Source organism: Carettochelys insculpta, chromosome 4, assembly GCF_033958435.1.
Source record: "Carettochelys insculpta isolate YL-2023 chromosome 4, ASM3395843v1, whole genome shotgun sequence".
NCBI classification, from domain to species: Eukaryota; Metazoa; Chordata; order Testudines; family Carettochelyidae; genus Carettochelys; species Carettochelys insculpta.
The window spans coordinates 101,726,277-101,746,586 of record NC_134140.1 but is presented as its reverse complement, the minus strand read 5'-3'; the positions used below and the strand labels follow the sequence as shown (position 1 = coordinate 101,746,586).

The window sequence follows — 20,310 nt, the reverse complement described above, 5'->3', positions numbered from 1 at the left end:
GCTTTAGTGGATCATAAATGGCATTTGTGTGATAGCAAACTTGCTAACGCTTACACTAAAGTTTTTACATGGCCTTTCATGCTTCTACAGGTTGCACCATCCTGGCCCAGAATGGTCAGGACCTCACCGGTCCTGAACGAGAAACTTTTCCAGACCAGGGAGGATTCCCTGCATAGGCCCCCAACCCACCACTCCCCACCTGCTCCTGGGACAGCCGTTTATATTTACGGAATTGCACATGTAGGTTGTCATATCTGCATTACTATGTACACATCCATGAGACAAGCTGAACATATCAGATACCTTTCACTACCTTGTCCTTCTCATTAATCCAGATCTCCAAACATTTGTTCTAGTACTCAAAACTTCCCAGCAACTTCAAACAGCTCCCACCTTTTTCTTTTAATTAACCCGACAAAGATATTTTCTTCATCCCTAAAGTATAGGATGGTCTGAAGCAGCGTTCCCTATAATTCTTTCCATCCATGGGTCAGAATCAATTGTTACGTGCAGCAAAGCATGCACCGCCAACAGAAACACATGCTGCCCAGCTCTGGGCACTCTGCTAATCAGCTGGACAGGACCTGAATCTCTTCTGGGTAGCCAGGACCACCAGGTGGCTCTCAAAGGACCACTGGTCTGAAGTGAAAGCTGGAAATTATTCAGTAATATATACAGCCATCACTAATTTATGCCCAGGAAACTTGTAACTACATCAAAAGGTATTCAAATATAGAATGTTCTATAGAATACATATTGAATATGTGGGTTTTGAGGGCTCTGCAGTTTATCCCTTGGCTATGTGGTATGCTGTATTTATTATCTGCCTTTTGGAAATGTCTGTACTATTTCTTCAAGTCTGAAGCAGGATGGGAGGTGTGATGGGGCTCAGATAGGTTGTAAGGTAGCAGCCTTGCAGTGAAACAGAGACAGGCAAGCATTTTAGGGATAATAAATACTCATTTTCTTATTCTAAGAAAGTTTCTGGCTCAGTATGGGGGGAAAAAGGGACTTCGTGATTATTCATCATCGTATGTCAACAATGACTGCTTGACTTATCCTGCCTATCGATTGCCTCTCTCTAGAATTTATTCCAACACTCCCAAACTTTAAACAGCTCCAAAGCCAGCTTGCCACAAAAGTATGCCACATATTCGGTCCCCCTGATTTGTACTGCAGTAGTGTATAAGTTGGAGAAAACAAAATGGGAAGGTTAAAAAGGAGAAATGGGCTGATATTTGAGCAAGAAAAATATTTACTGAAGGTAGGGGAATAACAGAAGATCTGATACAAGGTGGAACAATCTTCCAAAAACAGTGAGAGAAACTCCCTTATTCAGACTGGACAAAAGACTGGAACTGGAGCCATTCTGAAGAAATGACTCACAATAGGGTTACTCCGATTGCCACATGCACACTCCTACCTCCCACCCGATAGTCTGTCCAGCAGAAAAACCAGTTCTTTAGTGTGTGCTCTTCTAATGTGAAAACACTAACTCAGAGAGAAGGTAGTGTCTCGATTTGGGGAAGATGAATAGCACCATATAAAAAGGTACAGTGAGTCTTTCTTCCACTCACACCATATTAGAAACAAAGCCTCTCAATTAGCTTCATTGGGATATGTGCAAGTAAATGTTTACAGAATCAGGCCCTAGCCAACCAACCATTAAAAATCCCTGTGTCCATATGAAGAAAAAATATATATTTAACACCACCAACTCTGTTTTTGTAAAACAAAAAAGCAGTTCTGAAGCACCTTACAGACTAACAGTATTGTTTGTGAGGTGATGAGTTTTTGTGGAACAGTCTCAAGATCTGAAGATATGGGTCTGTCCCACGAACACTCATCACCTAACAAACAATATTGTTACTCTTTAAGGTTCTACAGGACTGCTTTTTTGTTTTGTGAAGATACAGACTAACACAGCTACCTCTCTCAGTCTGTTTTCTTGATGTGAATGACTCATGTTGAGTCATCTCTGCTTAGGCCAGATAATGGTTCCTCAAACTATGTAACCAGTTAAGTTTCACAAACAGAAGACACAATCTTCATAGTTAGTTGAGCAGCAGAAGGGCTGATGTGAATGAAATGGGGGTTTGTTGCCTGTAACAGCAGATATACAGAAGCTTGTCTGTTTTGAACATTCACTACAGCTGAGCGTGGGGTATTCTTCTCACAACATTGGTCACCTGCTGAGAGTCTGAATTGAATTAGGTTACATTATAATTGGATTTTCCTAAAGCATTGCATTAGCATTTTCCATGATCTCACCCTTATTAGCCAAATCATTAATCAGGAGTTGTCTGGTAGTTAAATTATCTGCTGCTACAGTGTCTGTAAGCCAGCTTCATATCCATGCAGAAATAGAACTCATCTCTGGCTTGAATGGACACTTGGGCTTTTATGCCATAGACAAGTTGCCATGCAACTTTGGCTCCTACAAAAAATCACGATAAAATAGTCATTCTCCAGAGAATGGTTAATTTAGGATTTTGGTCATGTTCCTCTTGGTCTGCGTGACCAAATAGGGCGGGATTTGTCGCCTTAAATGCAAAAAAACAAAGTGGTTGGGGGAATTAATTTAATTTGCAGAGAAATCCTTTCCCAGGGATTGTCTTCCATTGGGTCTGAATTTAAATGCTGAAAACATTTAATCCTTGGATGTTATTATAATGCAAAAGTCTTTGTACATTAGTGGGAATTGAAATGGATTGTTATTAATGTGGGAATTACTCTGTATATGGCTGTGAGGGCTGGTAGGTCCACTTGAAAACTCTGCCTTGGTACAATTTAGGAAGGTGCAGTGTTAAATTAGATTCATACTCAAATTTCTACTGATTTATCAAGAAATTACATTACATGTTCCCTGTGACCTACTGTTTAAAGCACAAGACTTACCCCTGCGTAATCCACTGCCCCAACAGGCTCTAGCAGAATCGCTGGAAGAATAGTCCTAACTACATATATGAAGGGAAAGAGCAGTTATACTATGAACAGGTTATATCATGCAGTATTTGCCAAACATCTAAAGTGTTTCTTAAGCTTTCCTAAAGTTTCATGGTTTAAAGAGAACTATTTGAGCTAAAACATAATGGTGTTATCAAATGAAAGGCCAGACAATTATGTTTAGCATTATTATTAGAAATCCTCCAGAAGTAGAAACTTATTTTTCACTATCAATATAAAATCAGTGGAATATTTCCATTCACACAAATACATATACAAACATCAAATTATGACCATATTCTTCAGGCCCAAGCTTTCTGGTATGGAAATCAATGGACAAATTGGCCGTGACTTAAATAGAAGCAGGTTCAGTGTCTATTGTGGAAAAGCAACAAGGTGCAACACAATTAATTACAGTTATTATGCAAATATTGTGGAAAAAGTAAGACTGCCATTTTCTTCAGTCAACTTATTATTAATAATAATCACATTTATTACAGAAGCGCCAAAGGACCAAATACAAATGGGGCCCTTTTCTAGGAAACACTGTACAAACACAGAGTCGTAGACAGTCAATTCTCTGAATAACTCCTATCCTTCCAATAAATATATATGCAGAGAAGTGAGTGCAGAATTCAAAATGGCACAACCAATAATTTTCAGAACTTAAATAAAATGGATTGTGATTCTTACAAAGATCACAATATTAATGTGGTTTTATATTGTATATTCAAATCAGATGCAATGTCCTCTTAATCCCCAGCAGTCGTTACAATATTGTACCACAGAAACTTGCTATAGGCCCCTGTAGCCAGCATAGATTGCATCTTTCACAAAAGGAAGAGGGGTAGTGGTGTTTCCTCAGATAATTGAATCAGTTATTGTGGATCTTTGCGAGGGATCTGTGTCTCCATCACCACCACAACCACACAGGGATTTCACCAGGTACAAATAACATGCACTGGAGAGATAAGGGGCTATAAGCAAAAATAAGTTACGAGGAAATATTCCACTGCCTCCCAGTCTTTCAGAGTACAGGAGCATGTGTAAGTCATCTGCACTTCTCTAGCTCATATGCTTTCAGTGACGAACTTCTTTCTTTGAGGAAGTATCTGCAAGTAAATGAATACAAATGTTTAATAATTAGAAGTATTAACCCGCTTGTGACTAATTTCCCTTTCTTGTCTTGATTTCTTTCCCTTGAAGAATTTTAGATCATAATCAAAAGCTTATAGTCCTGACAAGTATACAGTAAGCTAAAAGAGAAACAAGATGGGTTAGGAATGCCATTATTCTAAACAGTGAACAGTGGTTACCATCTCATAGTCAACTGCGACTTCTCAGATACCAGCTACAAAGTATAGGATACATGCCATAGTCTTGTGCCTAATGTAATCTTTTACACTTTTTCAAAGTGGGAATAAAATGTGGCATTTGGCAGAGGTTGATGTCCACTTTGCAGAAGTACAAAAGGCTACATAAAGTACAAGGCAGTGACATATCTAGTGGTATTAACTCTTAGCACATCTGCGGGTCAGGCACATGGCCATCATAGTAACGCAAGTGAGAGTGGACAAACTGTCACCCCAGAAAGGAAAATACATGACTGCAAATATCACACATACATCCTTTCTGACCAAGTTTCAGCCAAAGTTCCTGAAATGTAACATATTGCCGGAAGGCCATGAAAAAGTACCCAGTGCCTCACTTACGGTGAAAAGTATTAAAACTCCAAGAGAAAATGCTCCCAAGAGCATTCTGAATTCTGACTATGTTGGTGAGAACAAGGCACAGTTCCAGCACGTTACATCAGTCATTTACTTCTGAAATCTACTGTGTCTGGATGTCACATAACATCAGTTCTGTACTCAAAGAAGCCGATCAAAACCCACTAGCCCTTTGGTTCCCAAATGAAGGAAGAATTTGGATGAATGTGCTGAAAAAAGAAAATTAAATCCAAAGGTCCCAAATGTGACAGGAGATGAAGAGGCAGCATTGTGGGAATTCCAGGTTTTCATGAAAGAACTCTTCCAGGATCCGTAACATCTACAGCTGGAAGCCACTTTATGGCTCTGTGATAAATTAGGTGATGAATATAGGATGGATGACAATCGGATGAACATTTCACCATTTCTGAAAGCATATAGGTAGAATTTCTGTTCAGGTGACATACCACGGGGATTACATATCTTCATCTCACCTTTGGTCACAGTACTCTTACAGGGGCACACCCACACAATTAGAAAAAGACGCAGATCACAAAGCAGTCAATGACTCATGGTAAAATTTTGGTAAAGGTCTATTTAGGTCTAATTCTACACTGTCTAAAAGACAGGTAGACCACTGTGCTGGCTTGGGTTTCCCCTCATACCAGCACACTGGATAATGCAAGATCAGGACTTTTCTTTTAAAACGCTGTGGATATTGGCCTAGCCATGCAATCTTGTGGCTAGATTCTGATCTCAGATACACTGATGTAAACCAGAGTTACTCCACATTTACATTTATATAAAGTCATAGTACTGTAGCATCAATAATGACTGTTACGGACACGAATTTGTCACAAGACCAAATGATGATTTCAGGTAAGTAAGAACCAAGACCTGCTCTCTCTGGCCCTGTCTGTTTTGTAGTCACTTACACCAATGCAAGTGAATGGAAAAATCCTACCAAATTAGAATGGTAGCATTTTATACTTAGTTTGCACACGTATAAATAATTACACATAGTAAAAGGTATTTGAAAACAATAGATTGAATTCCCATGTCAATATCTTCAATAACTGAAAAAAGGTGAAAACCAAGATAATGTTATAAGCAGAATTATTTCCTTAAAAAAACAAAAGATTTTTTAAAGGTGCCTGTGAGTGTCAATATCAGTAACTTGGGAAAAAGTTATTGATAACATTCTAGGGGAAGGACTTGATTCTTAGAGCTTTGTGCAGAACTGAGGAGGTGAGGACCTCAAGCCAACTCCGTTCTCCCCTGTTCCAAGTGACTGTTGAGAACATAAGTAAAAATGGCATAGAGGTTTCTAATTTAGGCTCAGCTTCCCATGTCCCAGAAGGGACAGTAGAGCAGTTGCAAGTGCAAGCGCATTCCAGATATGTTCCCTCCACAGACCATCAGGGATGGGGTGATGTTCCATCAGCACAATTTAAGGACTCCCTTTACACAAAAGACTTCCCAGGCAAACTAATTTCCTGGGCAATTTGGCTTGCTGGCTGCTTTTCAGCAAAGCACAACAATTGGCACTGGAGCCTAAATCTGCTCCACAATATTTTATGTTGCAAAAGAGAACTGAGAGTGAAAAGGCAGACAGACAAAGGGAACTGGGAATCAGGTCTGCCAAAAGGGAGCGGGTGTGGGGAGGAGGGAGAAACAAAGGGGGCAAATGCCCTGTGGGGGCCCAGTGATTCAGAAGGGCCCAGAGCTCCCTGACACCACTACAGCAGTGGCCTGAGCCCTGGGCCCTTTAAATGGCTACCAGGGCCTCAGGCAGCATACCCTGGGCAGGGCTAATGGCTGGAGTGGGGACATGGCACAGTCCGGGCAGCACTGAGGGCTGGCTACCCCAGCTGCACCTCTTCTGCCCGAGGTCCTGCCCCTTCCAGGAGCATAGAGCTGCCCCCCTCACCTTGCCCAGGGGCCTGGCAGCTCTGTTGCCTGTTTCCCTCCCCCCCAGCAGGAATAGTGTATTTTTTGATGAACTGAGTAATAAACAGTTGTGGCATTTACATTAGTGAACATTTAGTATGGAACTAATTTTGCATCTCCTTTAGATAATAGATGAGAAAGAAAAGGAATTTCCACATGGCAAATTAATGCTTCATGAAACCAACAGGAAAGAATCTAATTTATTAACATCTGTGTATTTACAGTATGATACTGAAATACCAGGATTAACACTGCCATATGAGCTCCCTATGTAAACCAGAGAAAAACAAGTTACTATAAAACATCTTGATAGCTTCCCAATGTCTTCAGTCTACTTTCTTATTAGCTTATCTATGCATCTGAATCTATTTAAAATAGCCTTGACCAGTGATTGACACCAAAGCAGGAAACGAGTACATATTGGAACATCTTGTTGTGGAGTTTGGGCTGCTGGTGTTTAAAGATATCCGACTGTTTAAATTTGGTATCATACTTTCTCAGCGGTCAACTGGTATTCAGTTGAAACAATTTGGAATCTTGTACGTTGAAAGTGGATTTTGAAAACAGAATTTAAAAAATGAAAAAAAAAAATCTGGTGTTTCAGGAAACAGAAATCTTAGGCCATCCCAAGTGTGTTTGTGGTTTGCATTACAGCGGGAAAAGGATTATTGGAGCAGAATTCCTGAAAAATGTTTGAAAGAGCTAAACATGGGGCAAACTGTCAAATTCTGAGTTTCCCATGTGAAGACCAGCTTGTGAATGTGTCCCGGTTTACGGGAAAAGCTTAAAGCTTTATAAAGCCCAACTATGAAATACTTGTACAGTTTCAAATATGCATGTGCACGATTGCACATGTATCTCAGGGTGGTCAATTTTCCATCAAAACACTTTTCAGCACTCTCTGGGGAAAGTATTGTCTTGTCATTGACAAGCCAAACCATTTGTATTCAGTTATACATTTTTAATCTAAAGAGTCTTCTGCTGAAAATGACAACAACCCATTCTCCCACCAGCTCTTACTATATATTATATTATATTACATTATATTATATTATTATCAGAAGGGTGTGTATGTTAAAGGGAAAACTGGGAATGACAATGTGAATTGGCACTACACCAGGGGCACACTGCACCTCTGGAGATGTTCATATCTCCTGCTAAAGCTGGGAACTGGTATACCTAAAATTTCCCACAGGCTGAGCTCTGCTTTCCCCATCTAGGCCTTCTTAGCAGCACTAATGGCTGCTTCCATTCTCCCTAGGATCTTGCAACTAAATCAGTACTGTCTGCCAAGCAGGGAGTTACCTGAGAAAGGACCTATTTTACCCTCTCCACGTGCACTGAGCCAGGCATGATTTGACCCTAAACCATGGGTACTAAGAGTGCCAGTATTTAGACTGGGATTTTGAAGGGTAAGTGTGGTTCTTGAATACAGCTACTGGGGCAATCACTAGTTATTTGTGCCAAAACAAATAACAAAAACCCAACCAAAGATGCACCGTGGAAGGAAAACAAACCCATGTCTGAATTAAGGACATGTGAGCTCCAAGCAATAAAGCCTCTTTCCCAGAGGTTTATCTTTATGAAAAGAGGATTCTGGATAAATCTCCAGAACTAATTTTTTTCAACGGTCCTTTCAATTTTACAGTTAGATAAGGAAGGAAGCCAGCCTGACCTGCTAAATAAACTGATGTCAAGTGCACTTGCTGGAATTCTTCATCCTTTGCTTCTAAAGCAAATGAAAACTAATTCCAAGGACACTGAGTTATATAGCACACAAAATAGGTGTAGGAACTGGGGCCCCACAAAGGAAGCATGAATTTTAGAGCAAAGCTGGACTGAAAGGAAGAAAGTAAGGAAAACTTCAGACTTGATATCTAGCACAAATCCAGGTACAAAGTAAAAGAGAGGGAGGCTCAGCCCTGGTATAAGCAGGAACAGTTCCATTTGAGTCAAGCCACTGCTATACGTGCAATATCATCTGTTTCTGTGCCCTTACGTCTCCCCTGCACACTGTTCTTCCCTGGAACCAAATCCATTCTCAGTCCCCTTTATATTTTCTCCTTTCTCCTCTTTCAACCAAGAAATTTATTGCCCCTCCCGCAGTGTGCATCCATGTGTGCATTTTTCCACCTGTGTGAAATAAGTTTTGTTACATGTGCTGAGACATGTGCCAATGTGCACCAACAGTGGAAACAAATAAACCCTAGCTCTGGGCACTCTGCTGATCCACTGCACAGCATATGAATCTCTCCTGAGTGGCTGCACAAGTCACAACTTACAGAAAACACCACTTTCCAGTTCTTTCCCCATCTATATGGCATCTGCATTAGCAGGTTGAGAAAATGGCACAAGCACAAAAGGGGAGGTAAGTTGCAAAGCAGGCCAGCTCACCCTTTCTCCCCATAATGTGGCTACCCATCCTTTCCACTTTCCTCTGGTCTGCCTGCTTTTCTTCTGCTCTGGAGATTGGCTTTTGGATCACAAGCTCTAATTAAATAAATGGTCTCTTGCTGGCAGCCTAATCCTGTATTGCCCAGTTTCTGGTCACAGGCTACTCTGAGCACAGAACACAGGAGGAAAAGGTGTGCTCAGGGCATTTATTTAATGCCCTCAGGAAAAATGAGCTCCGCTAAAGGACTAAAGGAGTTCTAATAAGGTAAAATGTGAATCTTTATGAATAGGAAGAAAAACTTACTGTCTTAGAACCAATTAACTGCAGCCTACACCTTTCCACTTGCAATTAGCTGTAGTAATAGTCCCGAATTCAATTGGATCCCAGTGGTAACACTTCTGGTGATTAATCACTTAGGTTCCTACAGACATATAGCATGTTTCCTCCCAAAGGGCACATGTGTGGCCTCGTGACTTTACTCTGGGGTGCAGGGTGGTGTTTCTTACCAGACCACTAGCAGCAACAGGCACTGCCATTAAAGAAAGTCTACCCTGCAAATGTGTGAGGGCTAGGAATACACCGAGTCATTAAACACACCATAAAAAGGAGAAACATTCATTGCACATTTAAAAAAAAAAAAAATTAGGCTTCAAGAGTTTAAACTGCTTCTGTAGCCTGCAGCTAGAGGCAGCCTACATAGTCTCCTGGTTCCCAAGCTTTTCTGGAGGCAACATTTTTCTAACCTCGGGGGTCTATTGAGACAGTTCCTAGGGCAGTAACTATTCCTTAATATCTAAGTTCATATCCCAAAAGCTGCAGACGCAATTTTATAAAGTAACTTGAATGTTCAGTATTAAGTAGACTGAAGATAAAAATACAAATGGGCAATACAAGGTTACACATCAATACACTTTTATAAACCCACAGTGACTGTTTTAGGAATCTGTAGCATTTCAGATTTCATGAGCCAAGTGAAGCCCTTTGAATACCTGGGGATGGACTATTGGAAATAATCAAGCATGTTGCTGCTGCTGCAGATTTCAAAAATCTTCATTTAGGTTCTCCCAGGGGAGTTCAGCTTCTAAGGCTGACAACAGCTCTCTCCAGTCATGGCCGGCCGGCCAGCCATCCTGGGGCTGCAACTGGCTCCACAAGTCAGTGCCAAAACAAAAAGCAGTCAAGTAGCACTTTAAAGACGAGCAAAATAGTTTATTTTGCTATGTTCTGGTCTGGCTAGGGTCTGAAGAAGTGGGTCTGTCCCACGAAAGCTCACCTAATAAACTCTTTTGCTCGTCTTTAAAGTGCTACTTGACTGCTTTTTGTTTTGATAGTGTATAGACTAGCACGGCTTCCTCCCTGTTACAAGTCAGTGCCAGGCACTGAAGCATTTAAGGCAGGGATTCCCAACCTATCGGTCGGGACCCAAACATGGGTCGCTAATAGATTTGTTAAGGGTTGCCAGCAGCACGGTAGTTGTATGTGGCTTTTAAAGGAGCCACTTGCAGATACTTAATGCTGCCACCTCCAGCAGCTCTCTCTCTATCAACAGAGAAGCAATTATGGATTACAAAAGACAGCTTCTCCACCTTCGATATTCATACCCATCTCAGGCAAGCTACTTAACAGACTCTTGCAGTAAGTAATTTTCATCCCCCACTTCTGTTCTATGGAACTGGTTTATCAGTTTTTATTATTTTGTTTGTATCACCCCCCAGCCCTTGAGTGTGACCCCCCCGCAACCCCTCCAGCCTGAGTGTGACCCCTCCCAGCCCTCGACTGTAACTCCCTCCATCCCCTGAATATGATCCCCAGCCTCTTGAGTGACTCCACCCTAGACCTCCAACCCCTCAGGCTCCTTGAGTGTGACTCACCTCAGCCTCTCCAGCCTCTGAGTGTGGGGTTTAAGATGTGGGGGGAGCAGTTTGGGGAAGAGGGTCTTTCCCCCACCACAACTCAGATCAACTATAATAAAATAATAACCTATAATAAATGTAGTGTTATTTTATTATTATTAATGTATTTTCCATTTTTCTATGAAATAATTACTATGAATGTATAAACATGAGGGGGCCCAATTTTATATTCTTGCCTCAGGAGCAAAATTAGATAATAATGGCACTGCTTTTCTCCCCATCGCCCGTCTTTGAATTGCCTTGGGTCAACAAGTCTTCCTAAATTGTCAAAATGGGTTCCTGTCTGGAAAATGTTGGGAACTGCTACTTTAAGGGCTAAGGCAGATACACCCAGCCAACCAGCTTCCTCCACACCAGCTGGCTCAGCAGGACTAAGCTTTATCTACTCAAATCCTTAAGCACTTAAGGACTGGAGAGCTATACAGACCGGATTGACCAGTTTGCCCAAGACCAACTAGTTCAGCATATTGCAGCAGCATTAAGTAGTGACAGTGTACTACTTTTGAGTATAGTTTCAGTGTATACTTTTCAGTATAGCCACATCTCACTTATGTGTGAAACACCCTCTTATGTGAATCAGTTGGGGGAAATACAACCATGATTAAACAAAGGAGGTTAATAATAAGTGAAGTTCAACAAATCAGAGCTCTGTTTTTTTTTTGTAAATCTCCAACCAGATTTCGTATTTCACTGGTGTAATCGCTGCAGAGATCTGAAATGCAACTGATATTGGGGCTGTTGTGCTTTTTAAAATGCCACTGACCTAGTGTTACAACTCAAGTTTGGAAACAAAACGTAAGAATTTGTACTTAAAGATGTAAAAATTGTTTGTTTGGAACATTGCTTTTGCTTGCTTATTTCTGATTTTGGAGGAAATACTTTTTTAACAACGTGACCATCCGTCCCTTTTCTGCCCGAACAGCCCTGTATTATGGGCACCAGGAAGGTGTCCCGATTTATTTTTTGAAAGGGATTAATTGCCCCATATTTGGGGAAGCCAGGAGTGCACCTGTGCGGCTGTCCACCCCTCCCACCCCCCCGCAGTCTCGGCATAGCTGACAGCCTGACCAGCATGACTGCCACCTGGCTCCCAGCTCCCCACACCTTGGAGGAGCTGAAAGCTGGACTGGTGTGGCAGCCACCTGGCTCCTGGCTCCCTGCGCCTTGGAGGACCCTGGAGTCGGACCAGCACAGCTGCTGCCTGGCTGCCCTGGGGGGAACCGGGAGCCAGACCGTTGCGGCTGCCACTTCTTTCCCAGCTCCCCAAGGCGCGGAGCAGCTGGGGAGGGGCTCCTGGGGCAGTAGCCCGTGGCACCTGCAGCCAGGGAGCCATCCCCTCCTTCCCCCGTCCTGTATTCGCAATAGGGGGATCAGATCCCCCTATTTTTTAAAACAGACACAGATTGGCGATTCCACCTGTCCCTTTAACTTCTTTTTTTGCTGGTTTTCTGTTTGCCTCTTTTTCACTGTTCCTCCCACTCATACATTGCTCTGAGGAAGGAGTTCATTGCCACTGAAATTAGAAAGGCTCCAAATCAAAAGCCTAGATCCACTGTCCTTGAGAAAGTTCAGCTCTAGAGTGGAATGTTGCAGCTTAGACCCGCATGTAAGAGACCCTCTCCTAACTGCAGAGGAAGGACAAGGTGCCTGAGCAATGGGGTGAGGAGGCACAAACATAAGGAAAATGAGGGTACAATTGGGAAGGCAAAAGAAAATCCTCAATATTTTTGCATGCCAATAAAATATTTCAGGGACGAGGCTGGTTTCCATGAAATTTCTCTTTTTTTAATTTCACTACATTTGTCCAGCTATATTTCTTCAGACCTCACCTAACAAACCCTCATAACCCTCCCCTGGTGTAAATTAACTTCAAATATTAACTGTATTTATTTTAATAGCACCCCAAATGCTATTAAAGGCACCCAAAGGCACCTCCGAACACATATGATGGGGTGACATTTTGGGCCCATTGAACATCAGGAAACCTATTAACTTCAGTACAGCTGCCTAGAACTGAATGAGTACAATACTACACGCTGCTACCTCCCAGCTCTGTGATGTATACCTTTGCAATTGCAGTGGTCTTATAATAAACCTGGCATACAGAATACTTTGTATAAACACTTAGTGTCTGGTCCAAAGTCCACTGAAGTCAATAGAAAGAGCCCCATTGATTTCAGTACAGCTTTGAGCAAAATTTTCAGTTGATTTTATTTTATGGATTACAAAATTGGGGATTTGACAAATTCAAAATGTTTTCATTTTTTCTCTTGCTTTCACCAAGCTGATGGGTGTAAGAAAGAAAAACTATTCTAGAAGAGTAGAAACATTTCAAAATTTTCAAATTGAATTTTTTGATGTTTTGGGTCAAAACCACATTTTATTTATACATGTCCTTCAATTTTATTGTAAAAAACTGAAGAAGCTCAAAAAATTTAAACAAAACATTTTAGTTGACCAAAAGTAAAATTTTGAGTCCCTTTCAATTTACCAAACATTGTGAAAAAAATGTGGGTTTTGGATCAACTTGAAATTAATTTCATTTTTTATTTTTTTAGACTCGTCACTAAACTGAAAAAAAAAAAATCCATTCTTCATGCAGCTTTACTTTGGTGACTTTTGGACCAGGATCCTGTAGGACGTTTCACATTACACTGCCTATTGTCATGTTTATACATAGCAAACACCTAGATGACAGAAATCCTTTATTTGGCTTACACACACGCACACAAGGTACAAATTATGTGCAGATTTCTGTGTATTATGATAACACTAGCTAATAAATATTTATTCACAGATTCATTTTACTTGTGCATAAGTCATGACATTAAAATCTATAGGCCACATCCTGCAGTTGTTGCTTGAACAAACTTCCTCTGACTGGCAATGGGAATATTGCTTAAGTAAGGAAAAATAAAGGATTTGGCCCCATAACCTCAATCCAGTGAGATTCTTTATGAAACAAACTGCCTAAAATTAATATTTTATAGACAGTTTATTACCCAACTGGGCATACTCATGCTAGGATAAATGCTCTTTCAAACTGTACACACATATTGTGCTTAGAGCTAGTCCAAAATAGGAAGAGACAGAAGGGGGCAGATGTGAACATTTCTGAGTTTCCTCAGGTTTCTCGCTCCCCAAAGTCATTTTTGGAATTTCAAAATTCAGAGAGTCTTTCTAAAATTCAAAAATTGCCAGTTAGCTTTAACTAGCTTTAATAGTCACGTTTATTATTAATTAAAAACAGTTTTTAATGAATGCCCCCACATTTGGGAGCTAATTTTTGACAATCAGAAACAAAGTACAACCCCCAGTGGCTCAGTGTAGCCCCTTCTACAATCATCATTTCTCTAGGTTATGGATTAATTATATACTACAGGCCAAAACAATATTGTATGGTTTCAGATGGGGGTAGAGAAGGAGGGAGAGTGAATGCTCCTTGTACATTTCAGTGCAGTGGGTCTTTCTGACTGTCCTGTTGGAAGGGTTGGGCTTGGCCCCTATCCACCACCAGTGGTGGAACATACAGGGAGCTAGGTTTTGAAAGAGCTTTTTAGATATGGTTGAGTCATAAGTTAATGCAAGGACACAAAAGGGGTATTTCACGGACCTTTTAATGGGAATATATTACCATAAAATTCCATTTGCAGTTATTCCCAATGCCTGCTGTGATGTGTTCACAACATGGAGAGAGTGTGGGTATGACACCATCAGTTTTTTTATTTTTTTCGTTCACCAAGTTGCCGTGAATTTAAAAGGGAAGAAGCCACAAAGTAACCCCACCTTCCAAGTCTGTTCCCTGGACCCAGCATTCCATTCCACACCAGAGCCTCAGGCTCTGTCATTTTTTGTGGGACTAGTCCATACGTTTTAAATGATGGTGCTATTTCTTTCTACTGCATCTCTATACGTAACTGCTGGAGAACAAATGGCCATGTAGCTTCCCATACAGATGTTGCAAGATGGCTTCAGTAATGACCCTTATCACTGCCTACAATAGCCATACACACTGCAGAGATGTGCATGGGGCTACCATGAAATACACAGTATTACAAATTTAACTTCACAACTGAGATGCTATGTCTACACTAGCCAAAAACTTCGAAATGGCCATGCAAATGGCCTTTTCGAAGTTTACTAATGAAGCACTGAAATACATATTCAGCACCTCATTAGCATGTGGGCGGCCGCGACACTTCGAATTCAACGCGGCTTGCCGCTGCGCGGCTCATCCAGATAGGGCTCCTTTTCAAAAGGACCCCGGCTACTTCGAAGTCTCCTTATTCCCATCTGCTCATAGGAATAAGGGGACTTCGAAGTAGCTGGGATCCTTTCCAAAAGGAGCCCAGTCTGGACGAGCCACGTCAATTTCGAAGTGCCACGGCCGCTCGCATGCTAATGAGGCACTGAATATGTATTTCAGCACTTCATTAATAAACTTTGCATGGCCATTTCGAAGTTTTCAGCTAGTGTAGACACTGCCAGAATGTCACAAGTCACTGGAGGCGTCATCTCAAAGACAGTGGGATAAGAGTACTAGATAACCCAGAGCCCTGGCTGACACCAAAATCTCCAAGTTGGAGAGGAGAAGTTTCCAAAGAGAAGGGAAAGAAAAAAAGAGACTTGGATTCAAGACAATATCTTTTCCCTTGGGCCCCCCTCCCATCCAGCCCTAGTTGCTATGCTGATTAGAACCACTGTCCTAGGACTCCAGATTCCGGATTTTGTGCATCAATGTTAACTCCGTCTCTGTTGCTCAATCCAGTAAGAATCAGCATTTCAATTTGCAATCTCTTCTGCTTAGTGAGGAAAGTCTGCCCTTTGTTAACAGAGGTAAGTACTAGAAGATGTTCTATTTCCCACCCCAAGTTCAGCATTATTCTTATTCTCAATGGGGGCCTCAGAAGCTCTAAAGTCCAATTCTGAGGATAGCCTCTCTTTACAATTATTACTAGGAGTTCAGTGAATCATTTATACAATTCTGTAATATACATTACAAAAGATGTTTTAAGGATCACAGTGAATTTGAAAGCTATGTCATAGACGGCACACAGTAGAACCTACACCCTGTCCTATGTATCTACTGCAGCCTTATAAAATAGAGTCTGAAAGCAAGCCTGCACCATCCACGTAGGAAAGTTTACCAAAAAGGCCTCATTAAAAAAGTGAATTCACAGTATGTTCAGTACAGCTGTTGTCTTACCATTTGCCTTGTGCTGCACATCTGGCGGAAACTGGTCCGGAACATACCACTGATAGTCTGGCTGCACAGAACAATAAAACATTATTACAGCAATATGGACTTCATAGACACTTCAAACAAAAGAATAGCGGTATGTTAAATATAATTATGCTGTGCAGCTTTTTATTAGTCATACAAAAGTCATTTACCAAACCAAGAAAAAAAAAAGATTTGACTCAATTTCTGTTGATTGAGCTTTTCTTTTTCTAACATGTGTTTGAATGCTGTGCAGAGTATAAACACTGGTATAAACTTTTCTTAATGCCACAAATCAACTCCAATATTAGTAACAACTTATGAACACTGCAGAGATGGAGTCAGAAGATTCGGAGAAATGAAACAGATCTGCAACATTTTAAATATTTCCATTCTTTTTTTTTTTTTAAACAAGGACCAATTCTAGCAGTTAAGAAACTAAGAGAATGGCCTTCTTTGACATAGCAGGTGAAGCTGTTCCACTGTAAAAGTGTGTTAAGTTTGTCAGCACTGGTTTTCAACATCCTTTAGTTTAGAGCCGTAATCCTCTGACCTCTCACAGTTAGATGAATGTATCAATCACATTAGATAGTATCATGTGCCATCTGGAACATGCTGTAGGACTAGGAAATTTAAAAAAAAATTTTTTTTCTTTTCTTTCTTTCTACAAGCAGATGAAACCAATATAGGATCCTGGATCATAACTTGGGCTGCTAGGCATTAATGTAATACAAATAAATAAAGACAATGATGTTATTGTCCTGGAAATTCCTCCATGTTTTTCATAGGAGAGGAGGAAAAAAAGGGAAATTGATTTATTTATTTTACAAAATGTGATAACTACCAGAGTCTATTTGATTCCCAAGATCATTTTACAAAATTGTTTGTTTTCTAATTATGTTAGGATTCATTCGATCACTTTCAAAAAATCTATTTAACCTCAGCTGGAGCAACGTCAGGCTTTCTATCTAGGTTCAGACAGATAAGGAGGACTGAAATGCCATACATCACTATCATCAATTAATTAATTGGAAGAGAGAATTCTATGATCCTGTTTTTGCAAAAATCCTTCTGGCAAAGTTCCCATTATCCTCTAAAAACTCTCATGTATCTAATTTCACTGAGAAGACACTTCACTGATTTCAGTAGGAGTGTTGCCTAAGATAGAACTGCAAGATTGGCTCTTTTTATGGACAGTGGCTAAGGCCAGTAAAACCTAAGCCCCGTTGTAGTTATGTAACATTCAGAAGTGACCATAAGCCTATAGAACATGAAGTCTAGTGCCACTTCCAGTTGTAGTAAATTACTAATTTCAGACAAAGTACCTAAGTATACACTTACGTTTAAGCCCATGAATTGTCCTATCAACTTCAAGTAGTTAAGCTTGTGCTTAAGTATTTTGCTGTATGCAGTTTTTAATGAACACTCAGTTTTCTAGTACACTCCTTGTTCTTTCCTCACACATATTTCAGTCTTCAAAGAAAACCAAGGACAGAAGACAAGCACATCGAGTCAGGTGAAATATAAATGTTTCATTTAAAGTTTTCAATAGAAACAAAAAGTGAGATGTAGAAGAGATGAAAATTCAGGAGTACAGAGTAAATGCACAGTATTACATTTGTTAAATAAAGACACTGATTAAATCCTAACACATTTCTTCTTCACCGGCATACTGCTCCAGGAGTTGAGGAGCTAAGAGCAATATTATGCTCACATAAGAAAAGAATTTCAAAAGAAAACAACTTCAAAGAAACAATCAGAAATGGACTCCACCTCCACAGCAGGACTTTAGGGGTAGCAAAGTTTATAAATCCAGAGAGTCCTTGTACAATTAGAAACACAGATGATGAAAATGCAAGGAGGAAAGCCAAAATAATCTGAGATTGAGTTCATACTATGGTGGGAAACATTTTACATTTCAGACTCTCAAACACAATAAGTGTATTTCTTATACAAAAATGACCTGCTTGCCCACAATTTTCCTGAGATTTCTTACATTTGACAGTATAACCCCTCTTCGGCTATGTCTACACTGTCGAAAGAGGCATGCAAATGAAGGAAATTGAAAATGCAAATGAGGCAGGTTTACACATCTGGCACCTCATTTGCATATTTTTTTGAAAGAGCTTCTTTCGAAATAAGAAAAGCAGTGTAGATGTGGCCCTTTCAAAAGGAGACCCCATCTTCAAAAAAAATCCTTCCTATTTTTTTTTCTAGGAAGAAGGGTTCTTTTGAAGATGGAGTTTACTTTCAAAAGAGCTGTGTTTACACTGCTTTTCTTCCTTCCAAAGAAGGATATGCAAATGAGGGGTCAGATACGTAAATCTGTGCCTCATTTGCATTTTTAATTTCCTTCATTTGCATGCCTCTTTTGAAAGAGGAATGCCAGTGTAGATGTAGCCTTTATGTTTTCCAAAACTGAGCTGTAATTGCCTAAACAATTAACACATTTTAATTTGTAACATTATGTATATACAAAAGTGTATGATTATAAATTAGTGGGCTCCTATTTTAATTTCTTGTTTAAGGTGCGCTGTAATAATGTTTTGCGATAAAATATGCTTGCTTGAAAAAATTACATATTTTCATAAATCATTTAGGTCCAGGTTCTACCACCCTTGCTCATGCTGAGTATTAGGTCACTCCTCTATTATCTATCCCTTTTAAACAAGGCTATCCTGAAGTAAGACATACCACTAAATATGAGTTATGTACCTTGCTTCAAGGTCATCTTTTGCGTAGATATGTCTGCATGCTATAGAAAAAGGATATGATAGAGCTGTGTTGTACAAAGTCATCACAATTATCGCATGACTACATTAGTCATGAATTGCAAAGCCACGCAAAAGTCAAGCAGGCTGTCCAAATAAATATGGTGATTCACAACATAAGGCAGGAAAATTTGGCACAGCATTCAACAAAATATTTAGACTAACTCTTGCTTTAACTTAAGTCAAAAAATAATCCCATTGATTTCAACAGGGCTAGAGTTTGGATCTTTGTTATCACTATTCTTCATTTTGAATGCCTGGAGACATGCTCTGTATCTCGGGGAACAAATCCACATGTATGAATACAGGTTAACCATGCTGCAGCGCAAAAATGAGACAGGACTTGTGATGGGATTCTGTATTGATCTAAATGATAATGAAAGTCTAATCAAACTTCAAGGATAAAATTAATAGCAGTAATATTAAATCTTTCCTGATTAAAATAACTCCCTTTTCCTTAGGAACATTATAGATAAAATGCATTTACAAAAGTTGTAATTATTTCTCTCTTTTCAGAAAAAGATAAATTGCACAAATCCTAAAAGTCAGTTTTAATGGTAAAATTCAGCCCATGATCAAGTATATCAGAGATTTGCTCGGGATAGCACTTGAGATGAAGCAGAGACGGGGAGAAAAGATGTCTTGTAATCTTTTGGGCCTTGTACTGATCTCACCCCCGGCACCGTTCAGAGAAATGGACAGACAAACCTGCAAGGGACTTTCCCTTCCCGTTAGCCCACTTCTGCAATTTTTCCCAAGGAGGTAGAAAGGGGATCCAGAGTAACAAATTTAACACGAAAAATATAGGAGAAAACAGAAACAAAGACCGAAAAGATGTTTTCTGATGAGGCTCAAAAAGAAGTGCAGAATCAAGGGCTACTCTAGATTTCACGAGAAGTGACAGACCAGTACATATTAAATGAAGACTGATAATTTGTGTGGAGAGACACAGGGAGAGAGAGAGAGACAGCAGAGATCAGGCACAAAGCTGGGTCAAGTGCATGGACAGCTTTAAAAACCAAAGAACTTATTTTATCTGGATCCTGAAACGGATTGGGAGACAACCAAAGTGGCTGAAGAAGAGAGTGCAACGAGTCACTGAAAGGATCATAGTACACATGTAAAGTCGCCATAGTCTAAGGTCTGCAAAACGTTAAGGGACTGAAGGCCTACTTACAGGGTGCTGTTGCTGATCATGCGTACCCCGTGATGTCATGTGTACGTGAGGGTCTTGGCAGTGGAGAACTAATCCACAGTTTCCATAATTAAGACAAGGTGGAAGGAACACCTGAGGTGAGAAGCAGCACCTCTCAGGTGGCACAGGGAGGTTTTTCGGCTGTAGGAGAAGCACAACTAACAATATGTTGCTTGCTGCAAATATGGATCAAACAGAATGCCAATACAAAGT

The 20,310-nt window shown here is 40.3% G+C and overlaps 1 protein-coding gene across 1 annotated transcript in view; it reads right to left on the bottom strand.

Annotated features, from left to right (window-relative positions):
• Window positions 1-3,126: 3,126 nt before the first annotated feature.
• Window positions 3,127-20,310, bottom strand: part of TNIP3 (TNFAIP3 interacting protein 3) — a 39,208-nt gene continuing 22,024 nt past the window's right edge. The window contains exons 9-11 of the mRNA XM_074991952.1: window positions 20,080-20,238; window positions 16,117-16,177; window positions 3,127-4,058 (exon numbers count right to left, since the gene is read on the bottom strand). Coding sequence (XP_074848053.1) covers window positions 4,027-4,058; window positions 16,117-16,177; window positions 20,080-20,238 — 252 coding nt within the window. The 3' untranslated portion in view covers window positions 3,127-4,026. The remainder of the gene's footprint in view (window positions 4,059-16,116; window positions 16,178-20,079; window positions 20,239-20,310) is intronic.